Below are 21,571 nucleotides of genomic sequence, written 5' to 3'. Positions count from 1 at the left end.
TCAACAATTTTCTCATGTATTTGTTGGCAAACTGGCGATCCTCGGCCCATCTTTGCTCCTTTGCTCTAATTCTATCGTCAAGTTTGCGGACGACACAACGGTGATTGGTCTCATCAGCAACAACGATGAGACTGCCTATAGGGAGGAGATCCAGCACCTGGCCACATGGTGCACTGATAATAACCTGCTCCTCAACACCACCAAAATGAAGGAGCTCATCGTGGACTTCAGGAAGGAGTCAAGAGGCACACACGACACCATCCACATCAATGGAATGGCTGTTGAACGTGTCTCCAGTTTCAAGTTCCTGGGGATCCACATCTCGGCGGACATGTCGTGGACGACCAACACCTCCAGCCTGGTCAAGAAGGCTCACCAGCGCCTCTTCTTCCTGAGGACACTGAGGAAGAATCAGCTCTCCTCTGCTATCCTGGTGAACTTCTATCGCTGCGCAATAGAAAGCATCCTGACCAACTGTGTGGCAGTATGGTATGGGAGCTGCTCTGTTGCGGAGCGCAAGGCACTGCAGCGGGTGGTGAAAACTGCCCAGCGCATCACAGGGACTCCACTGCCTGCCATCGAACACATCCAGAGGAAACGCTGCCTGCATCGAGCTCGCAGCATCCTCAAGGACTCCTCTCACCCAGCCCACAGACTGTTTTCTCTCCTGCCCTCCGGCAGGCGTTTCAGGATCCACCGGACCAGGACCAGCAGACTTAAGAACAGTTTTTTCCCCAGAGCTGTCTCCTTACTGAACTCAAACCCCCGCTGATCCACTCCCCTCATATACTGATAACTCTCCTACCTCACATCCACCTTCACTTTGTTATTTGCACTACCGACTCTTTATTACAGTAACAACTGTTTACTTATTCATTTTGCACTACCACACCGTAACTGGATTATGCTCATTTGCACTGCCGACTGTTATTTACAGTACCTACTGTTTACATTTGTATTTTGCACCGTACTTCTAACTGTAATATGCAATCACTTCCACTGCACTTTTACACTTTTTTTCGGATAGCTTCTGTCCATAATTTATTGCACTACCTTAATCCACTGCCATATTCCTCATTTTAGCCTAACATATCATTGTATACCTCTATCTGTAAAATTCTGTTTATAGTAATAGCCATCTGTATATTATATTATATTCATAGTACATATCCACCTGTAAATTCTGTTTATAGTATTAACCATCTGTATATTATTCACTGTACATATTCACCTGTAAATTCTGTTTATAGTAATAACCATCTCTCTATTTATAGACATATTTATATATACTCAGTACATATCCATGTCCTGCACTTATGCAAACGTTGTATATCCTGCACTTGCTGCTATTGCACTTCTGGTTAGACCTAAACTGCATTTCGTTGCCTTGTACTTGTACTTGTGTAATGACAATAAAGTTGAATCTAATCTAATCTAATCTAATCTAAAGGATTAGATAGGGGTGTTCCCGACTAATGATTTACACATTCGAATCAGAATTGTCGAATCTTTCTATAGTCGACGATAGTCGAATCATCTATCAAGTGTGTGTGAATGGGTTGGGAGGGGCACGACAGTCAGCAGGAGGGTAAAACTATTATTATTTTATTTTACACACTCCACACAGCAACAACTTTTAATAAAGCGACCAAAACTGCCTGCCAACTGACAGACGAACTGACAATGGATTTCTTATTTAGGTTTAAATAAAAGGTAATGTGGTGGATAAACATTCGTAACGTTTTCTCATAACATTTTAAAGCCGCGATCGAAATACAGAACATCACACAAATATATAAACGAACATTTTGATAAATAAACCTAAACAAAATACCTGCCTAGAGAGGAAAAGAACACACTGACTGCAGACAGGATTTGCATTTCACATTTTGCGAAATTAAATTAAATCTGCAAATTTGCTGTGCCAGCATGCTTTTTCAGTGCATCTGCAGCGCAACATCGAGACAACGACAAAACAATAAAAAGCATTAATTTACAGAATTAAATTAGAACAGAATATACATTACTAATAATAAAAAAAATAGATAAAAACGAAATCAAGTCACAGGGAGCATAATAAATGTGTGCAAAATGCCAAAGTGCAGGGGAACATAATGACTTCAGATGCAAAAGCCTCTAAGTCCGTCTGACATCTTTCTTTAAAATAAGTATTTTTGACAGGTTTCTATGTATAGATTTCTACCCAAGTACCGGTACTTCTGAATGGGCTGAGGCTGGGATTTAGTGGGTTTGAAGTGAAAGTATTTTATGAAGGTATACTATATGCGGAGAGCATTCACTCAGTGCATCTTAGGCTAAGCATCGAACTCTTCATATATAAAAAAAACACAAGCCACAGTTAAATTAAGTAACCCTGAGTGACCAATAAATAAAATAAAAATAAATAAATTATTAAAACAACGAAAGTTTAGCCAGAATTGTGAAATTTCTCTTTTTAACTGCTGCAACAACAATAAACGCTAAACTGGCAGTTTTTTATTTTAGCTAAACATGTTCACAGCAAATTAAAATTAGAAACGGCTGAAATTTTTGAAAACACTTGTACCCTACCCGATCGAAAAAAATCCATTCTTTCACTCAGCTTGTGTGCGTTTGAGGCTTTTCGAATTGTGTGCGGGGAAAACCAACTTGTTAACGTTGGCCGGCAGCAGTGCACTCTTTAACTTGCCTGTTTTAAGTGGAAAGCCATGTTTGTTGTTGATGAGTGCTAGGACATGGGCTGTTGGCACAACTTGCATTTTACTTTTTTCGGATCATCTTTTACTATTTCAAAGTGCATCCACACTTTAGAGTTTCTTATTCCAGACATTAAGTAATCCCTGCCGCCAAGATGCGCCTCGTCTGTCACGGATCAGGGAAAGTGAAACTTAAATCTGTCACAGGGGTGGTTAGATTTATTCACACACACACGTTAAAAATATTTATTGAACGCTTCTTTCTTTTCACGTTTTTTTTTACAGTATTATCATAATTAAAGGCTGTATATAACTTAATGTAACCGTACAAAACCAGTAGTTCTGTGTGAAATTAGACATTACGCACCCCCATATTGCCAAAATGGTATGATCCTCATTTCATAACACCCGCGAAGATTCGACTGTGAGATCGGTGGTCGAATCAGGCTCCGCATATCGATGCATCGAATCTTCGACTATTCGGGGTCACCCCTAGGATTAGACCTTTCTTGGATGCTGCTTTTGTACCAAATCATAATTACAATCACCTGTTGACATCACCTGTTTCAAATCACATCATTATTTAAACATTTTACCTCATTACTAGCCCTAAATTGCTACTGTCCCAACTTTTTTTTAAATGTGTTGCAGGTCTGAATGACAGGAAAGGATGCATATTTACAAATGACATGAAGTTGACCAGACAAAACATGAAATATTTTGTGTTAATATTGTCTGCAATGAAATACAAGTCAAAGTAAATTTAGAAATCACTTTTTTTTTTTGCATTTTCCATATTGTGCCAACGTTTTCTGATTTGGGGTTGTATTTTTCCAGCCACAAAATGGCTGTAATTTGCCTCTTTGCATTGGAATTCTCTATTTTAACCTTAATTACTTCACTAATTGTAATATAAATAATAAAAAATATTTTAAGTGGTCATTAATGGACCATAGCCTAAATTATTGCACAAATAGTAGGCCTATATAGTACCAAAAGATATCCTCAAAATCAAAAAATATTATTAAGCTAAAATACAGAACATTTATTTAATTGAAAAATAGTATGTATGTATGGTCACATTTGACCACTAATGAGTATTCATGTGACCAATTAGCAAGGAATACCTGAGGGCTAAATACAAGAAAAACATTAACATTAATTTTAACGATGTTGTATCTCCATCACTCTCAATAATAACATGATACTGTAAATATGGTTGACGTAATAATCAATGTACACTATGCTGTACTGTTTACCAAAAAATGCTGCAAATATCTGTATAGTGATGTGAAGCTGTTGTGTATCCTCCTTAAAGGTGTCATGAACTGGCTTTTTTATTTTTATACTGTTGTCTGAAATCAACGTATGGCGTTTATGTGGTTTTTACATTCAAAAACATCATAATGAATAACTAATAGGCTATTTTCTGCCTTGGTTTTGAGGCTCTCTGAGAAACACTCGGATTTGATGGGCATGCCGAACTGAAGACTTGGAATTAAACGCCCACGGCTAGGATTGGATAATATTTGCTTATTTAATGAGCTTCAGCTGTCCCAGGAATGTCTGGGGGAAATGCTCAGAGAACTCGCAAAATATCAAACAAACACTAAAACACATACACACACACACACACACACACACGTTGGGTTTTTCATGTTTTATGGGGACATTCCATAGGCGTAATGATTTTTATACCGTACAAACTGTAGCAATATTCTATCCCCCTACACTGCCCCTACCCCTAAACCTACCCATCACAGGAAACATTCAGCATTTTTACATTTTCAAAAAACATCACTTAGTCTGATTTATAAGATGTTTTCCTCATGGGGACCAAAAAATGTCCCCACAAGGATGAGGATTTCAGATATTGCCATCTTTTGTGGGGACATTTTGTCCCCATAACATAGGGTTTACCAGGCCACACACACACACACACACACACACACACACACACACACACACACACACACACACACACTCACGCGGAGACACACACACACACACACACACACACACACACACACACACACACACACACACACACACACACACACACACACACACACACACTCGCCATTCAAATGTATTGACAGCGCTGGTTTGTTTAGAACTATTGAGAGCTCCGTGGACCACGTGATCGCGCACTCAGCCGGGAGATGAAGCATGTCGCAACTCTGTTTTTCAACGCCTCTGGCTCTAACTAATACACAAAACGCTATTTATTGTTTCAATTTCTTATTATATTTTAAAAGCTTAGACTTTCAAAAGCAGGTTTGAGAGAGAGAGAGAGAGAGAGAGAGAGAGAGAGAGAGAGAGAGAGAGAGAGAGATACTTTTAACACCTTTTATTTAATACAATTTAGGGTTTAACCCACTTATTAACAAACTTCGTTTTCAAAACAATTGTGTATAAATAAAAACAAACATTTTACCAATTAAAAACTAAACTTCCCTTCTCACTCACTGACACCAATGCCCCTCTCACACCCCATTTCCATTCAAACAAAGCAACATTATCGGTGTGTTTGTAATATGTATACTCAATGACCACTCGAGATTCTATTAAAGATTTAAACATAGCAACCATACCAACTTCCTTTCCTGCATTTTTACACTGGTGGGATTTCAATATAGCTAACTTAGCTTGGCCAATTAAAAAATTGGCTAAAACACATTGTTGTTGCCATGCCCTTCTATATTTATATCCCAATATAAACAAGGTATTGTTATATGAAAACCCTAGTTTTGTGATCACCTTTTCAAGTATTACAAATAAAGGATCAAGTCTTGAACATTCAAAAAACATATGAAAAACAGTATCGTGAGCATTACAAAAGGGACATAATAAAACCATCTTATTAAATTTGGAAACCAAGCTATTTGAGGCTATAGCACAATGGAGTACTCTCCACTGTAGATCTCCACATCGCTTAGAGATAGGAGGCTTATACAATACTCTCCATGATGGATGCACATCTTCACAAATAGAGATCTTATCCCTCCATTTAGTATCTGTTTTTCCTTGCAATTGTCCAACATGCACCGATTTAACACAAATATAGTAAAGATCTTTCTTCGCCACATTATGAAAAAACAAATCCCCATATCCCTTCAACAATGTATTCTGGTTTATATTACCCCCAACTCCTCCATCTTTAGGTATCACCTTCAATTCAGGAAAGTTCTGAGGTATAAACCCATTTACCAGGGCTGAGTTTATAAAGGACATCAATGCAGGAGGGATAGCATCCCTAATACCCTTGATTATCCTATCCACAGTCCTCAGAGATTTTAATTTAACCTGTGCAGAGATTGATAACACAGTTCGCCACTGACATTGTGTCGAATCAATTAGATCCCTTACTTTACTTATACCAGCATTTAAAAAATGTGGAACAAAAACAGACAAATTAGATGGTAATTTTATAAGGGGGTTAAAAAACAAAGGCTCTGAAACCCCATAGTGCACATCCTCTGCTCTTGAAAAATTGAAATATTTCTATGATTTGATAACTGACATGTAAAAATTACGAGCACTACATTGTGCATTTCCCTCAATGGGCTTTTCAATTAAAAACATCTGTTTGTCAAGACCTATCCCACCTAAATCTGTTACTATAGACAACCCAAATGTGACCCACCTTAAAGAGTCAGAACAATATAACAACCTCTGTAATGTTTGTAATCTCATTCCTAATATTTTGGACTCTACATGTATTAGTCCTTGACCTCCCTCTGCCACAGGGAGGTAAAGTATACCAGGAATAAGCCAATGGTAACCGTTCCAAAAAAAATCCACGAAAGCTTTTTGAATGATATTAAGCAATTCCTTAGGAGGATTTAAAACAGTTACTCTATGCCATATCATTGAGGCAGCCAGATTATTAATAATCAAACACCTCCCTCTGAAGGATAGCTGTGGGAGAAGCCATCGCCATTTTTGCAATCTACCAATCACCCTATTGCTAATCCCTCCCAATTCTTTTCAGTATATTGAGTGGTCCCAAAAAAAACACCAAGTACTTTAATTCCATCTTTAACCCATTTACATTGTTGTGGCAATCGAGGTGGTCCTATATCTACCCAGTCTCCCAACAACAAAGTTGCACATTTATCCCAGTTTATACGAGAAGATGTAGCTTTCTGAAACTTATTTAAACAATAAATAAGTTTGGTAACATCGTCAGTATTCTTGATTATTACTGTCACATCATCTGCGTATGCTGTTAATTTCACCGGGGCAATATCTGGGAAACCTGGGGCAACAATACCACCCAGCTGTTTCCTCAGCATAACCAACAGGGGTTCAATAGAAATAGAGTACAAAAGACCAGACAGAGGACATCCTTGTCTTATTCCTCTAGTCACGGAGAAAGGCCTTGTTAAAGATCCATTAATTCGTATCATACTGTAAATGTCACTGTACAGCAGCTTGACAAGAGAAATAAAATAAGTGCCGAAACCAAAAGCTTCAAGGGTCTTAAACAAATAATGATGGTCCACCCTGTCGAAAGCTTTTTCTTGGTCCACAGAGATGAATCCAATGTCCAATTTGTGTCTTTGTGCAACTGTAATAATATCTCTTACGAGAAAAAGATTATCAAAAATTGAACGTTTTGGGACACAAAATGACTGATCTTCGTGGATTACATTTGTCATATAGTTTTTGAGTCTATTAGTTAATGATTTAGATAAAATTTTAAAATCAACACAGATCAGTGACACAGGTCGCCAGTTTTTAAGGAATCCAAGATCTCCCTTTTTTGGTAGCAATGTTATGATTGCCCTCCGGCAACTCAATGGAAGTTTCCCTCGGTTAAAACTTTCCAAAAAAACTGCATACAAATCCTCTCCAATCAAATTCCAGCATGCTCGATAAAATTCAGCTGAAAGACCGTCCAGACCCGGCGACTTCCCAGGGCTCAACTCCTGGACGGCAATAGAGAGTTCTGCAAAGGAGATGGGGTTCTCAAGGATATGTTGATCTTCATCTGATAGCTGTGGTAGGTCACATAACAGTTCTTCTGCCGCTGATCTGTCACATGGTTCAGCACAGTAGAGGTCCTCATAAAAGGAAAGTGCGTGAGTTCGGATCTCCTGCTGATCAGTTGTCACCCCACCTTGCGGTAAATTCATTTTATGAAAATACTTATGTTCTCTTGGGTTTTTTTTCCAAACCAAAAAAGAAAGCAGAAGGAGCATCCATTTCATTTAGTTGGGAATATCTGGTCCTTAAGAGGGAGGTCTTTCCTTGCTCCTCCAACAGAGTCTTTAAAAGGAGTTTATTCCTCTCAATGGATTCAGCAGAGTCACCATGGTTACTTTGTCTCAAAATTTCTTCTTCAAGTGATCTCTTTTTTTCTTTCAGATCTCTGGTGTTATGGGCAGTATATTGTTGGCAGAATATCTTAATATGTACTTTGCCTATGTCCCACCACTGACTTATTGAAGGAAAACTACATCTCTCCTCTCTCCAAGATTGCCAAAAAAGGCCAAAAGAGTGAACAAAAGAGTGATCCTGTAATAATCTGTTGTTAAAGTGCCAGTGTGATTTGTGTATTTTAGAAGACAGGACAGACACAGTTATGGATATATAATGGTGATCAGATAGAAAAGATGGTACTATTTGACTATTATAAAACCTACCACTATTACTCCTAGCAACATAAAATCGGTCAAGTCTTGCTCCCGACAAAGCATTTGAGTTAACTTTTAACCAGGTATACTGTTTAACCCCAGGAAAACTATCTCTCCATAAATCAACAAAGTCATAATACCCAACAACATTTTTTAACTCTTCTGCAGAACTTGAATGTGGTTCATCATGGTTTCGGTCTAAATTAGGGTTTAATGTGCAGTTGAAATCACCTCCTACAACCACAACATTATCCTGTGGGCACTGTGTCAAAGCATCTGACAAGTTTTTAAAAAATATCTTACGCTCATGTCCAACATTTGGAGCATATACATTAAAAAAGGAAAACCTGATTTGTCCAACTGCAATATCTGCTCTTAAAAGTCGGCCAGGTATTATTTCAGACATAACTGGTTGATTACAAACACATGGAGAAAAAAGTATAGCAACACCAGCACTAAGATTTGTCCCGTGGCTCATTAAAATATTTCCCTTCCAGTCACAATTCCATTGTGTCTGATTCTGTAAATCAGAATGAGTCTCTTGAAGCATAATAATGTCCGCCTTCTTTAATTGTAAATAATTAAACAAAGCAAGTCTCTTTGTTGTGTCCCGACATCCATTGATGTTAAAAGATCCAATACTTATGGATGTCATGGAAAGTAAAATGCTAAGGTATCCAAAAATCCAAAAAAATAAACTCACAATCATGACCCCATGTAATCCTTATAACGAGCTTTTAATCTTTTTTTTGACCATGTTCATGTGTTTTTTGAGCCTGTAGCGTTTCGGCTGATCAAGCTCATCCAATGTTGCCTTTCTTATTGCCACTGTACATGAATCAACGAAAAGCTGAAGATCCGGGAAGTATTTTATAAGGTTTGGTTTTCGCTGATTAAAGGTATCATCCAAAAAATCATTGATTTGACGAACTGTATAATAGGGATGTTTTACTTTAAGATTTTGACTCTCTACAAACCTTCCCTGAGAGTTTACACTAGAAGGATTTTCTGCCATATCAGAAGCGTCACTATCAGAATCCATTGACTGAACTTCACTTCTGTCTATCAGCTCACCATCATCACCCTGAGACTGGCTAAATCCTGATGCCTGCGAAATGTGTAAAACAACGGACTCGCCTCCAGGCATCGCGAGCTCAACCCGTTCCACCGGCTCCGGTTCAGCGATCATACCGCCGGGATCTGCGTCCACGCACTCTACCACAGCCCGCGCTGCGCTGTCATTATCACTTACTACGGTATTCACTGAAGAATGTTCAACATCGACAACGTGCGTTTTCATTATAAGCTCAGCACTATCTCCATTTTTTGAAAGAGAAGACGCCTCAATTACGTCACTGTTATTTATTTCCCCTTCATTATTTATTGGAGCAGAAGGCAATTGTTCAGTAGAAGGAATAATCTCATCCACATTATTGTTAGCCTCATCATTCCTTGAACATACCAATTTTGTATGACCATACTTCCCACAAGTAAAACACCTCATCGATTCAGTACTGATATAAATTGTATAATCTTTACCCAACACAGTGGTTTTCGCTGATGTATTCAATGATTGAAATTCAGCGTTCAAGATCATGAATGTCTGACGTCTAAATGACATGACATGTTTGAGTTCTGGATTTTTTAATCCTAAAGGAATCATTTTAATCGGCCCCACTACCTTACCATACCGTCCTAACAAACGCTCAAGTGAATCTTTGGTGATGAATGGGGGCACATTCGAAAGTATAACCTTCTTAGACGGATTCGACAACGGCAAAACCGCTAAAAAAGTATCTCTGACGGATAAACCAAATTCAACTAGATGCTGAACCAATGATACTTCTTTCAAAAAAACAACAACAGCCTTATTCATCCTGGATGCGGACACAATGTTACACGCACCAACTTCGCTGCTAATCGCAATTAGACAGTCCTCAACTGTAATGGACTCATCAGGTAAACATTTACACCCATGTTGAGCGGTTAAAGGAGCACAACCATCTGAATTTGTCCCCATTCCCCAAAAAAAGTAACTCACTCAAACACGCCGCAACCCGCTCAAACTCTCACACGCACCCCTGAGTGACCGCACATGCGCACACGCACACACACACAGAGAGAGAGAGAGAGAGAGAGAGAGAGAGAGAGAGAGAGAGAGAGAGAGAGAGAGAGAGAGAGAGAGAGAGAGAGAGAGAGAGAGAGAGAGAGAGAAAGTGCAGGGAAAGGAAATAACGCGTGTTTTCAATAAAACAGTTTAACACGGCCTAAATGAATAACGACACGCAATATGAGCCGGCTGGTGTTGATTCTGTGGCGCACCGCCACGAATTAGTCTATGTGTGGGAAACACTATATATATATATATATATATATATATATATATATATATATATATATATATATATATATATATATATATATATATATATATATATATATATATATATATATATATATATATATATATATATATATATATATATATATCAGTGGCGGCTGGTCAATAGAGGGCGCTGGGGCGCCGCCCTCATCAAAATTCCAGAAATATACATGTATACAAAAATTATATAAAAGTGAAATAAAAATAAAATAGTTTACTCATACGATGTGCTGGCTGTTAGTAAGAGCCTCAGCATTTAATAAAAACTGGCTTTGATGGGTTAACTATTTTATATGTTCTTCAATATGTTTCATGCAGTTTCATGCGTGAGGGATGCTGGTCAAATGGATGTCTATCTGAGTCTAAAAATATACGGGCAGCATGTGACCTGAAGCTGGTCTCTAATTGGTTCTTAAAGATCCTCCTCCGGACGCAGTTCGTTGCGTCCCTGGCGAATCAGAAATGGATGCGTGTTATTTTATCCACTCTGATTGGTTCTCGTCACCTGTCATTCAACTTTACACTCTTGGCCACTAAAGCGAAAGTGCGCGAGCGACACAGTCACTCCGACTCTGCCAAAACCTTATAAGGATAATCACTTTCGTAGAGATGGCAGCAGTTAAACCAAATTCTTTCACAAGGCATTCGTTGGAAGAAAAAAATTTATAAAGGATCCCGATCCGGACCAACACGATTTACAGATCCAGCAGCAGGCCAGTGACTGGACGCAGCTGCAGTCGGAGCTTCACCTGCGCTTGTTATGAGAAACGTAAGTTAGGTGGCTGGCTGGATGTGTTGTTAGCAATGCCCTTTATTGCTTTCCCTGTCTTTTATTTCTAAGTGTCGGTACTGAAGTTTTGTGGACAACAACGGGGGTAAGAGACCTAAAAAAATATCTAACTGAACAATGCAAACGTCATGACACTACTGACTTTATGATGACTGACTTTAATCAGAGAGTCATTGAGAAATTTGCTGGCCGGAAAGAAAGGAGAGCAAAATTTATGTTCAAATAGTCAACATGCTTTTTTATTCTTTTGTTTTTCCTTTCCTTATTCAATTATATGTGGGAAATGAATGTGTAAAAAGATAAAAGTGAAGACACTGTTTTCTCCTTAATGCTTGAATTTAGTCAACATGCATCTTCATACTGCCCCCCTAGGATGCAATTTTCCTAAAGCAAATGTTAAGAAATCTTGAAGATGTGCTCATTATACATTTTAAGTTGTTAACTTGTAAATATCTTTATACATTTATTTCTAGAATGGTAATACTATAATATATAAAAAGGTATAAATAGGGCTATAATTCATTATAAGAATGAACTTGAATTTTTAAAAATTGTATTAATACTTTTAATCAATAAGGATGCATTAAATTGATCAAAATTGACAGTAAAGACTTTTAAGATTTCTATTTAAATAAACGCTGTTCTTTTGTACTTTTTATTCATCAGAAAATCCTGAAAAATTGTATCACAGTTTCCACTAAAAATATTAAGCAGCACAACTATTTTGATAATTGATAATAATATAATATATTAAATGTTTCTTAAACGCCAAATCAGCGTATTAGAATTATTTCTGAAGGTTCATGTGACCAGGGTTATTATCGCTAACTAAAACTAACATTAACTAAAAAAACGTACTTTACCATATCCGTTATTGCTTTATTTCAGCTTTGCCAAAGCAACATTTTTATTTTCCTTTACTTTCCTCTACTTACCTCAAAGTACTAAAATAACTCAACTATAACTCAAACTAAATAAAGTAAAACTAGCAAGAAAATCTATATAGACATTTAATAAAAAAATAATAATAATAATTAACAAAAACTACAATAACACTGCATGTGTCACTGAAGTGGAGTAATGACAGCTTTGCCATTTAATAAATTATATTTTAAAATACATTAAAATAGCAAATAGTTATTTTAAATTGTACAAATATTTCACAATATTGCTGTTTTACTGTTTTGATCAGATAGATGCAGGCTTTTTTTAACATAAGAGACTTTTACCTCCACTGCCATCTCTGAAAAGTTCTCCTTGGCCTCACTCACAATGTCTCCCAAACGGAAAATGGGGCAGTACGGATTTTTGTACTGGTTATAGATGCAACCTTTAAGCTCAGTGTCCTTCATTTCAGGGAGGATGTTTCTTCTAAGACAAATAGATAAATGGATGCCTATATTATCAGTTTTTGGATAATGAATATTACAGTGGGCTTCCTTCTGGCTAGCATTTACTTCATATACTGCTAACAGTTCACATATGCTTAAAGAATGTTAATGCACCAACATTTTGTGCTATAAATGCCATAGTATTTGCTGCCTTACAACTTATACCTTATGTAGTCAAAGGCTGGAAATCTGACGTTATTCTTGATCATCACAGTGAAATTTTCTGCAGATGCTAAAAGAGCAGGTCTGTGGAAACAGAAATCAAAGCCTGACATAAGAAAACATCCGTATACAGAATCTCAGTTTATGTAACAATGGCAAATAGAAGTTCATGTTCCACAAACAGGTTCCTCAAAGGTCTCTATGGCAGCACTGGTAAGTCTGAACAGCAGTGTCAACTGTTTTACTCGTGTAGCAGCATTTCTCTATCGCCAAATAGATTTGCTTCCCAGTAAGTTTTTCTATAAAGTAGCATTGCACATTACAGCACCTGGGATTCTTCTTGTTCTCAATGGGGCACCAAGTTGTAACTTCACATGTTTTCCTTAGTATGTCCATCTTCACACAGGCACCTGTTTGAATACCTTAGAGGCAAACAAAGGAACAGACCTCAGATTATGGAAAGGCTTCAGACAATGGTTTAGGCTTTCATTGGAAAAAAATACAGCTTGGGTAGTATTATTCAAATATTCAAACAAATGATTGATTGATTGGTCTGGCATTGAAATGTTTCCTCTAAAGCTGCATAACAAATCTGGAGCCATGCAGGACACAAATTACATCTCCATTACCATGGCTATATTGGTCAGAAAACCCTTTCTCGCAGTCTTTGTCTGTTTGACACAGCTTTTCATGTGATGGAACCTGAAGTAGAACATACGAACATCTGTTGAATGGATTGTATTTGGCTTATAAAAGGACAGTGGAGAGTGAATCATCACTAAATATAATGGGCCACAATGGAAATAAATCTTCAAGACTTGAGAAATAACTCCACTTACCTCCGGGCAATTACCCTGTTTTTGGTTCTTTGTGACTATGACATTCGTCCCAACAAAAAATGAGTTTTTGCCCTACCAAAATAAAACAAGAACAATATTTTATTACCTTGTCCTTAAGTATAATTGGAATTCAAGCCAAAATATGCATAAGAACTACCTTATTTTTTGTTGTATGAAAAATTATAATAAATGATGGTAGTGTTACCGGAGAGGGTCCACTGTAGTCCACCACATCCCACACAACTTCTCCAGAGTCTGGTATAGATATCTTTGTGACTCCCTTGACCTTTGTGGTGACAGAACTGACTACTAGATCATACTCTTGATATTCTTTATTCCATAACATCATGAAGCTGCAAAGTAAAGATATAAGATTGACTTTGGACTCCAAATGAAGAATCAAATTTTTGTCAGGACATCATAAGACGTGTAAATGACATACACTACACAAGTGACTCTGTCCCAGCTAACAGGGAGGAACGTTTCCATAACTTTCACTAACGTTATGTAAAAGTTATGTAAATGTTAGAAAAAAAAAACATTCCTAAAATAAAGTTTCAGGAACATTCTTATAATGTTTTCATAGTTCAAATACATTCTCGTAACGTTGAGAGGAAACATTCTTAGAACAACATCGTTGGAACGTTCTTATAATGTTATTTGTGCCTGACTGATGTTCTCATAATGTTGAGTGAAAACATTCTCATAACAACGTTCTTGCAACGTCTTTATCATGTTATTTGTGCTTGACTGATGTTCTCATAATGTTGAGCGAAAACGTTCTTACAACAACGTTCTTGCAACATCTTTACGATGTTATTTGTGCTTGACTGATGTTCTCATAATGTTGAGTGAAAACGTTCTCATAACAAAGTTCTTGCAACGTCTTTATAATGTTATTTGTGCTTGACTGATGTTCTCATAATGTTGAGCGAAAACGTTCTCACAACGTTCTTGCAACGTCTTTACGATGTTATTTGTGCTTGACTGAGGTTCTCATAATTTTGTGCGAAAACGTTCTCATAACAACGTTCTTGCAACGTCTTTATCATGTTATTTGTGCTTGACTGATGTTCTCATAATGTTGAGTGAAAATGTTCTTATAACAACGTTCTTGCAACGTCTTTATCATGTTATTTGTACTTGACTGATATTCTCATGTTGAGTGAAAACGTTCTCATAACAACGTTCTTGCAACGTCTTTATCATGTTATTTGTACTTGACTGATGTTCTCATAATTTTGAGCGAAAACATTCCCACAACAACGTTCTTGCAACGTCTTTATCATGTTATTTGTGCTTGACTGATGTTCTCATAATGTTGCGTGAAAACGTTCTCACTACAACGTTCTTGCAATGTCTTTGTGGCGGAGGGGGCGTGGTTCTGCGAAGTCTGTAGCGGGAGCGAGGAACTGCGGAGACGAGCAGTGAGTAAGTAGGTCAAGTGCAGATCACTAACACCTGTGTCTCATTCCAGTAATTGGCGTGGAGAGACCGTAAAAGCCGCTGTTTGGAGAGAGAGGGGAGAGAGAGTTCAGAACTGGGACTGCAGACACTGACTGGGAGACTTCTGAAAGATATTGCGTTTGAATTGCAACGTTACATGTTTGAGTGAAAAGTTTATGAGTTTGAACGCGCTGAGCGCTTGAAAGTTTTGAGGATCGTGAGATCAAATAAAGTGCAGTCCCAGTTACGCCGACCCCGTCTTCTTCCTTCCCACATCTACACGAACATACATCACACTGGTGCCGAAACCCGGGAAGGGAGAAGAGTGCCGCTGCCATGCAGACCCCGCCAAAGACGCCGCTTGCGGACCTGGTTCAATCGCTCGTCGTTCTTCACCAACAGACCCACGAAGATCTGCTGGCCGTGAGGGCCGAACAGGACAAACGTTTTGAGGCCCTCATTCGCGCCCAGCATGAAGACCGCGAGCTGTTCCGGAGTTGGATGGCCCGGGAGATTCCGGCCACCCCCCCGTCTACCACCGACTCGGCCGCCACAATCCACCTCTCGAAGATGGGCTATGTGGCGAACAGCGAGGCCGAGGGACCGTGAGGGCGGGACGAGGCGGCGCTCATCAGGGAGGATGAGCGCCAGCTGCGCGCCGCAGCGATCTCGGCCCTCGCGGAGGAGTGAGGGACTATAAAGGAGGAGCGACGACAGTGAGGGACGAGAGAGGACCAGGCCTGGAGTTTGTGTTATGTTTTATTTTAGTTTTGTTATCCGCTGCAGTCGTCCGTGAGGGGCTGCAGCCTTTATTTTCACGTTGTGTTTATTTGTGTTAGTGTGTAGGCGGCAGTCGGCCGCGAGGGGCTGCCGCCGCCATATTTATTTTGTCTTTATTTTTGATTAAAACTTGTTGAATGTTCGCCGGTTCCCGCCTCCTTCTTCCCGTAAAAACAACGTTTACTACAGTGGTGCCGAAGCCCGGGAAGAAGGTGAAGAAGGGAAGAGGATGATCCGGAGGCATTCATCGACCTCTTCGAGAGGTCCGCCGAGTCCCGGGGGTGGCCCCGGTCGGACTGGCCAATGCGGCTCCTGCCGCTGTTGTCAGGGGAAGCGCAGGTAGCCAAGCAGAGCAGAGCAACAGCGGCAGCGGTTCCGGACCCTGACCCTCGGCGAATCCGGCCGACCCTTTACCTTCGCGCACCAGCTCCGGGACTCGTGCCGCAAGTGGCTGATGGCCGACGTAGGCGACGTCGAGGGAATCATCGACCGTGTGGTGCTGGAGCAGTTCATCGCGTGGCTTCCCCAGAAGACCGCGCAGTGGGTCCAGTGCCACCGCCCGACCTCGCTAACCCAGGCCATCCAGTTGGCGGAGGACCACACGGTGGCGTGCCACGGGGTCGGCGAGCCCTTACCATCCGCGTCTCTCTCTCTCTCTCTCTTCCCCCTTCTGTTTCTTCCCCTTCTCTCCCCAAGCCTGTTCCCCTTCCCAGGTCGCGTGGGCTGTTGCCGCCCAGACCAGCCCCAAGGTGGAGGACGGGCGGCCCCAGTGATCCGGTAGCACCACCCCGCCCGCTCCAGAGGGGAGGGGCGACCGTCTCGGATCCCTATGCCTCCCCCTCTGTCTCAGCGCTCTCTCCACGGCAATCGCCGGATCTACTTCCAGCCACTAGGGCGGCGGGGAAGTCTGGGCCGGCTTGCTGGCGCTGCGGGGATCCGGGGCATTTCATCGACCGCTGTCCCGTCATGGAGGTCGGGACACTGGTCCGGGTCCCCGACGCTCCACAAGCCGCCCCCGATCAAGCTGGATTGTACCTAATTCCTGTGAGTATCAAGGGAGGTACGTATCAGGCCTTGGTCGATTCGGGTTGTAACCAGACCTCTATCCACCAAAGCCTGATTCACCCTAAGGCATTGGGTACCGGCCGCACGGTGACAGTGAGGTGTGTGCACGGGGAAGTGGTGAAATATCCGTTGCTGCCCGTGGATATTCTATTTAGGGGTCAAAAGCATAGTGTGGAGGTGGCAGTTAATCCGCACCTCCGGCATCCGCTAATTTTAGGGACCAATTGGACAGCGTTTAATGAATTGTTGGGACATTTGTGTGCGGGTGCTTCTTGGGGTAAGCATGTAAACCGGAAAGAGTCCGGGGGAACAGACCGGTCTTGAGATGCCTGTTCTCACAGATCGCGATGATTTTCCCCTGGAACAATCCCAGGACGACTCGCTTAAAAATGCGTTCACGCAGGTCCATTCCATCGACAGCCACCTCCTCCACCCTGACCAGCCGCATTTTCCGTATTTTTGTATTTTAAAAGATAGGTTGTATTGGGTAACCCAAGACGCCCAGACAAAGCAGAATACAACCCAGTTGTTAGAACCTAAAAGAACCTCATTCCAATCAGATGGCCGGGCATTTAGGACAAACGGCCACGCTTAACTGTCTAATGGCCCGGTTCTTTTGGCCGGGCATTCAAGAGAATGTACGCAAGTGGTTTGCGTCTTGTCGTGAATGTCAGTTGGTGAATCCACCGGCCACCCCAAAAGCACCATTGTGCCCAATCCCGCTTGTGCAGGTCCCCTTCGAGAGAATTGGTATGGACCTCATCGGGCCATTAGAACGGTCAGCACGCTGGCATCGCTTTGCATTGGTTTTGGTGGACTATGCAACGCGATACCCGGAAGCAGTCCCGCTCCGCACTATTTCGGCGAAAAGTGTTGCGAGCGCTCTGTTTTCCTTAATCTCCCGGGTGGGAATCCCGAAAGAGATTCTCACCGATCAAGGCACGGCGTTCATGTCACGAACGATTCGCAAACTTTACGAGTTGTTGGGCATTAAATCGATTAGCACCAGCGTCTATCACCCACAAACAGATGGTTTGGTGGAACGATTTAATCGCACATTGAAATCCATGATTCGTAAGTTCGTTCACGAGGACGCCAAAAATTGGGATAAGTGGCTGGAACCTCTGTTGTTTGCTGTTTGCGAGGTCCCGCAAGCCTCCACGGGGTTTTCCCCCTTCGAGCTTCTCTATGGGCGCCAGCCTCGGGGGGTGCTGGATGTCCTTAGGGAGGCTTGGGAGGACGGACCTTCCGTGAGTAAAAATGAAATTCAGTGTGTCCTGGACCTGAGAACAAAACTCCACACTTTGGGGCGGCTATCAATGGAGAATTTGTTACAGGCTCAGGACAGACAACGACAGCTGTACAACAGAGGGGCAAGGCTTCGTTAATTTGCACCGGGAGAGAAGGTGCTTGTATTACTCCCTACTTACAGTTCTAAATTACTCGCAAAGTGGCAAGGACCCTTTGTGGTCACACGACGAGTCGGGGATCTCAACTATGAGGTAGTGCGCTCAGATAGGGACGGAGCACGTCAAATATACCACCTCAACCTTTTAAAGAAATGGTCGGAGGCGGAGTCAGTGTTGCTTGCGACGGTGGTGAGCGGAGAAGATGATCTCGGGCCAGAGGCGGTTCAAAAGCCTCAATCACTCGCTCTGGCCCCGGGGGGGATCATCTCTCGCTGTCGCAGCTCACTGACGTTAAAACATTACAAGCAGAGTTTGCTGACGTGTTCTCGCCCCTCCCTAGTCGCATTGACCTCATTCAACACCATGTTGAGACAGAGCCGGGCGTGGTGGTTCGCAGCCGGCCGTACCGTTTACCTGAACACAAGAAGAAAGTCGTTCAGGCGGAATTAGAGGCTATGCTGGATATGGGCGTAATAGAAGAGTCCAGCAGCGATTGGGCGAGCCCGATAGTTTTGGTCCCAAAACCTGACGGCTCGTTTCGGTTCTGCGTGGACTATAGAAAAGTGAACGCGGTGTCGAAATTTGATACGTACCCAATGCCAAGGGTGGACGAATTGCTTGATCGGCTAGGGACCGCTCACTTTTATTCGACGCTGGACTTGACCAAGGGATATTGGCAGATGCCCTTGTCACCAATGTCCAAAGAAAAGGCCGCTTTCACCACGCCGTTTGGATTACACCAATTTGTCACCCTTCCTTTCGGCTTGTTCGGGGCTCCCGCGACCTTCCAGTGTCTGATGGACAGGATTCTCCGGCCGCATGCTGCATATGCTGCTGCGTACTTGGATGATATTATCATCTACAGTGCGGACTGGCAGCGGCATATGCAGCACCTGCACGCTGTCCTGAAGTTGCTGAGAAGGGTGGGGCTCACGGCCAACCCAAAGAAGTGTGCAGTTGGGCGGGTGGAAGTACAACCCCAAATCAGAAAAAGTTGGGACAGTATGGAAAACGCAAATAATAAAAAAAAGAAGTGATTTCTAAGTTTACTTTGACTTGTATTTCATTGCAGACAATATGAACACAAAATATTTCATGTTTTGTCTGGTCAACTTCATGTCATTTGTAAATATGCATCCTTTCCTGTAATTCAGACCTGCTACACATTTAAAAAAATGTTGGGACAGTAAAGCATTTACCACTTTAAAATGTTGCCATTCCTTTTCACAACACTTACAAGACGTTTAGGGACTGAAGACACCAAGTGATGAAGTGTTTCAGGTGTAGTTTTGTCCCATTCTTCCTGCAAACAAGTCTTAAGGTGGGCAACAGTACGGGGTCTTCGTTGACGCATTTTGCGCTTCAAAATGCGCCACACATTCTCTATCGGGACTGCAGGCAGGCCAGTCAAGTACCCGTATCCTCTTCCTCCGCAGCCAGGACTTTGTAATGCGTGCAGAATGTGGTTTTGCATTGTCTTGTTGAAATATGCATGGACGTCCCTGGAAAAGATGTCTTCTTGAAGGCAGCATATTATGCTCCAAAATCTCTATGTCCTTTTCAGCATTAATGGTGCCTTCACAGAAGTGCAAGTTACCTTTGCCAAGGGCACTGACACAACCCCATACCATGACAGACCCTGGCTTTTGGACTTGTTGCTGGTAACAGTCTGGATGATCCTTTTCTTCTTTGGTCCGGAGCACACGGCGTCCATTCCTCCCAAAAAATACCTGAAATACTGATTCATCTGACCACAGTACATGTTTCCACTGTGTGATGGTCCATCCCAGATGCCTCCGAGCCCAGAGAAGTCGGCGGCGCTTCTGGACACTGTTAACATAGGGCTTCCTTTTGGCACAGTACAGTTTTAACCGGCATTTGTGGATGTAACTACGTATTGTGGTACTTGACAAAGGTTTGCCAAAGTAGTCCTAAGCCCATGTGGTGATATCGCTTATAGATGTGCCGTCTGAGGGATCGGAGATCACGGTTGTTCAGCTCAGGCTTGCGCCCTTGTCCTTTAAGCACTGAAATTCCTCCAGATTCCTTGAATCTTTTAATTATGTTATGCACTGTTGAATGTGAAATATCCAAATCTCTTCCTATCTTTCTTTGAGGAACATTGTTTTTAAACATTTCAATAATTTTATCACGTATTTGTTGGCAAACTGGCGATCCTCTGCCCATCTTTGCTCCTAAAGGATTAGACCTTTCTTGGATGCTGCTTTTGTACCAAATCATAATTACAATCACCTGTTGACATCACCTGTTTCAAATCACATCATTATTTAACCATTTTACCTCATTACTAGCCCTAAATTGCTCCTGTCCCAACTTTTTTTGAAATGTGTTGCAGATCTGAATGACAGGAAAGGATGCATATTTACAAATAACATGAAGTTGACCAGACAAAACATGAAATATTTTGTGTTCATATTGTCTGCAATGAAATACAAGTCAAAGTAAATTTAGAAATCACTTCTTTTTTTTTATTTGCGTTTTACATACTGTCCCAACTTTTTCTGATTTGGGGTTGTAAGATATCTGGGCTTCCACTTGGGTCATGGACAGGTGCGTCCCCAAATTGACAAGACCGCAGCCATTGCAACCTGCCCACGGCCTAAGACCAAAAAGGAGGTTAGACAGTTCCTGGGGCTAGCCGGATATTATAGAAGGTTTGTACCTAATTATTCGGACCTCGCTAGCCCGCTGACTGATCTAACTAAAAAGGAGGTACCAGATACAGTTCAATGGACGGAGTGGTGCCAGCAGGCTTTTACCCAGATAAAGGCTGCTCTGTGTGGTGGGCCGCTCTTACAGGCTCCTAATTTCTCTCTCCCTTTTTCCCTACAGACAGACGCCTCGGACAGGGGGCTGGGCGCAGTCCTGTCCCAGGAGGTGGAGGGTGAGGAGCAGCCGGTGCTGTACATCAGTCGCAAGCTCTCTAAGAGAGAGACGATGTACAGCA

The 21,571-nt window shown here is 41.5% G+C and overlaps 1 protein-coding gene across 1 annotated transcript in view; it reads right to left on the bottom strand.

Annotated features, from left to right (window-relative positions):
* LOC307132778 (P2X purinoceptor 4-like) overlaps window positions 1-21,571 on the bottom strand; it is a gene marked incomplete at its 5' end in the record, with an annotated part of 88,415 nt that overhangs the window by 22,250 nt on the left and 44,594 nt on the right. Inside the window, 6 exons of the mRNA XM_079827328.1 lie at window positions 12,741-12,882; window positions 13,068-13,148; window positions 13,393-13,486; window positions 13,694-13,766; window positions 13,904-13,975; window positions 14,109-14,256. Coding sequence (XP_079683454.1) covers window positions 12,741-12,882; window positions 13,068-13,148; window positions 13,393-13,486; window positions 13,694-13,766; window positions 13,904-13,975; window positions 14,109-14,256 — 610 coding nt within the window. The remainder of the gene's footprint in view (window positions 1-12,740; window positions 12,883-13,067; window positions 13,149-13,392; window positions 13,487-13,693; window positions 13,767-13,903; window positions 13,976-14,108; window positions 14,257-21,571) is intronic.

Source organism: Gobio gobio (genome assembly GCF_949357685.1).
Source record: "Gobio gobio genome assembly, chromosome: 10".
NCBI classification, from domain to species: Eukaryota; Metazoa; Chordata; class Actinopteri; order Cypriniformes; family Gobionidae; genus Gobio; species Gobio gobio.
This window is presented reverse-complemented; position numbering and strand designations above follow the sequence as displayed.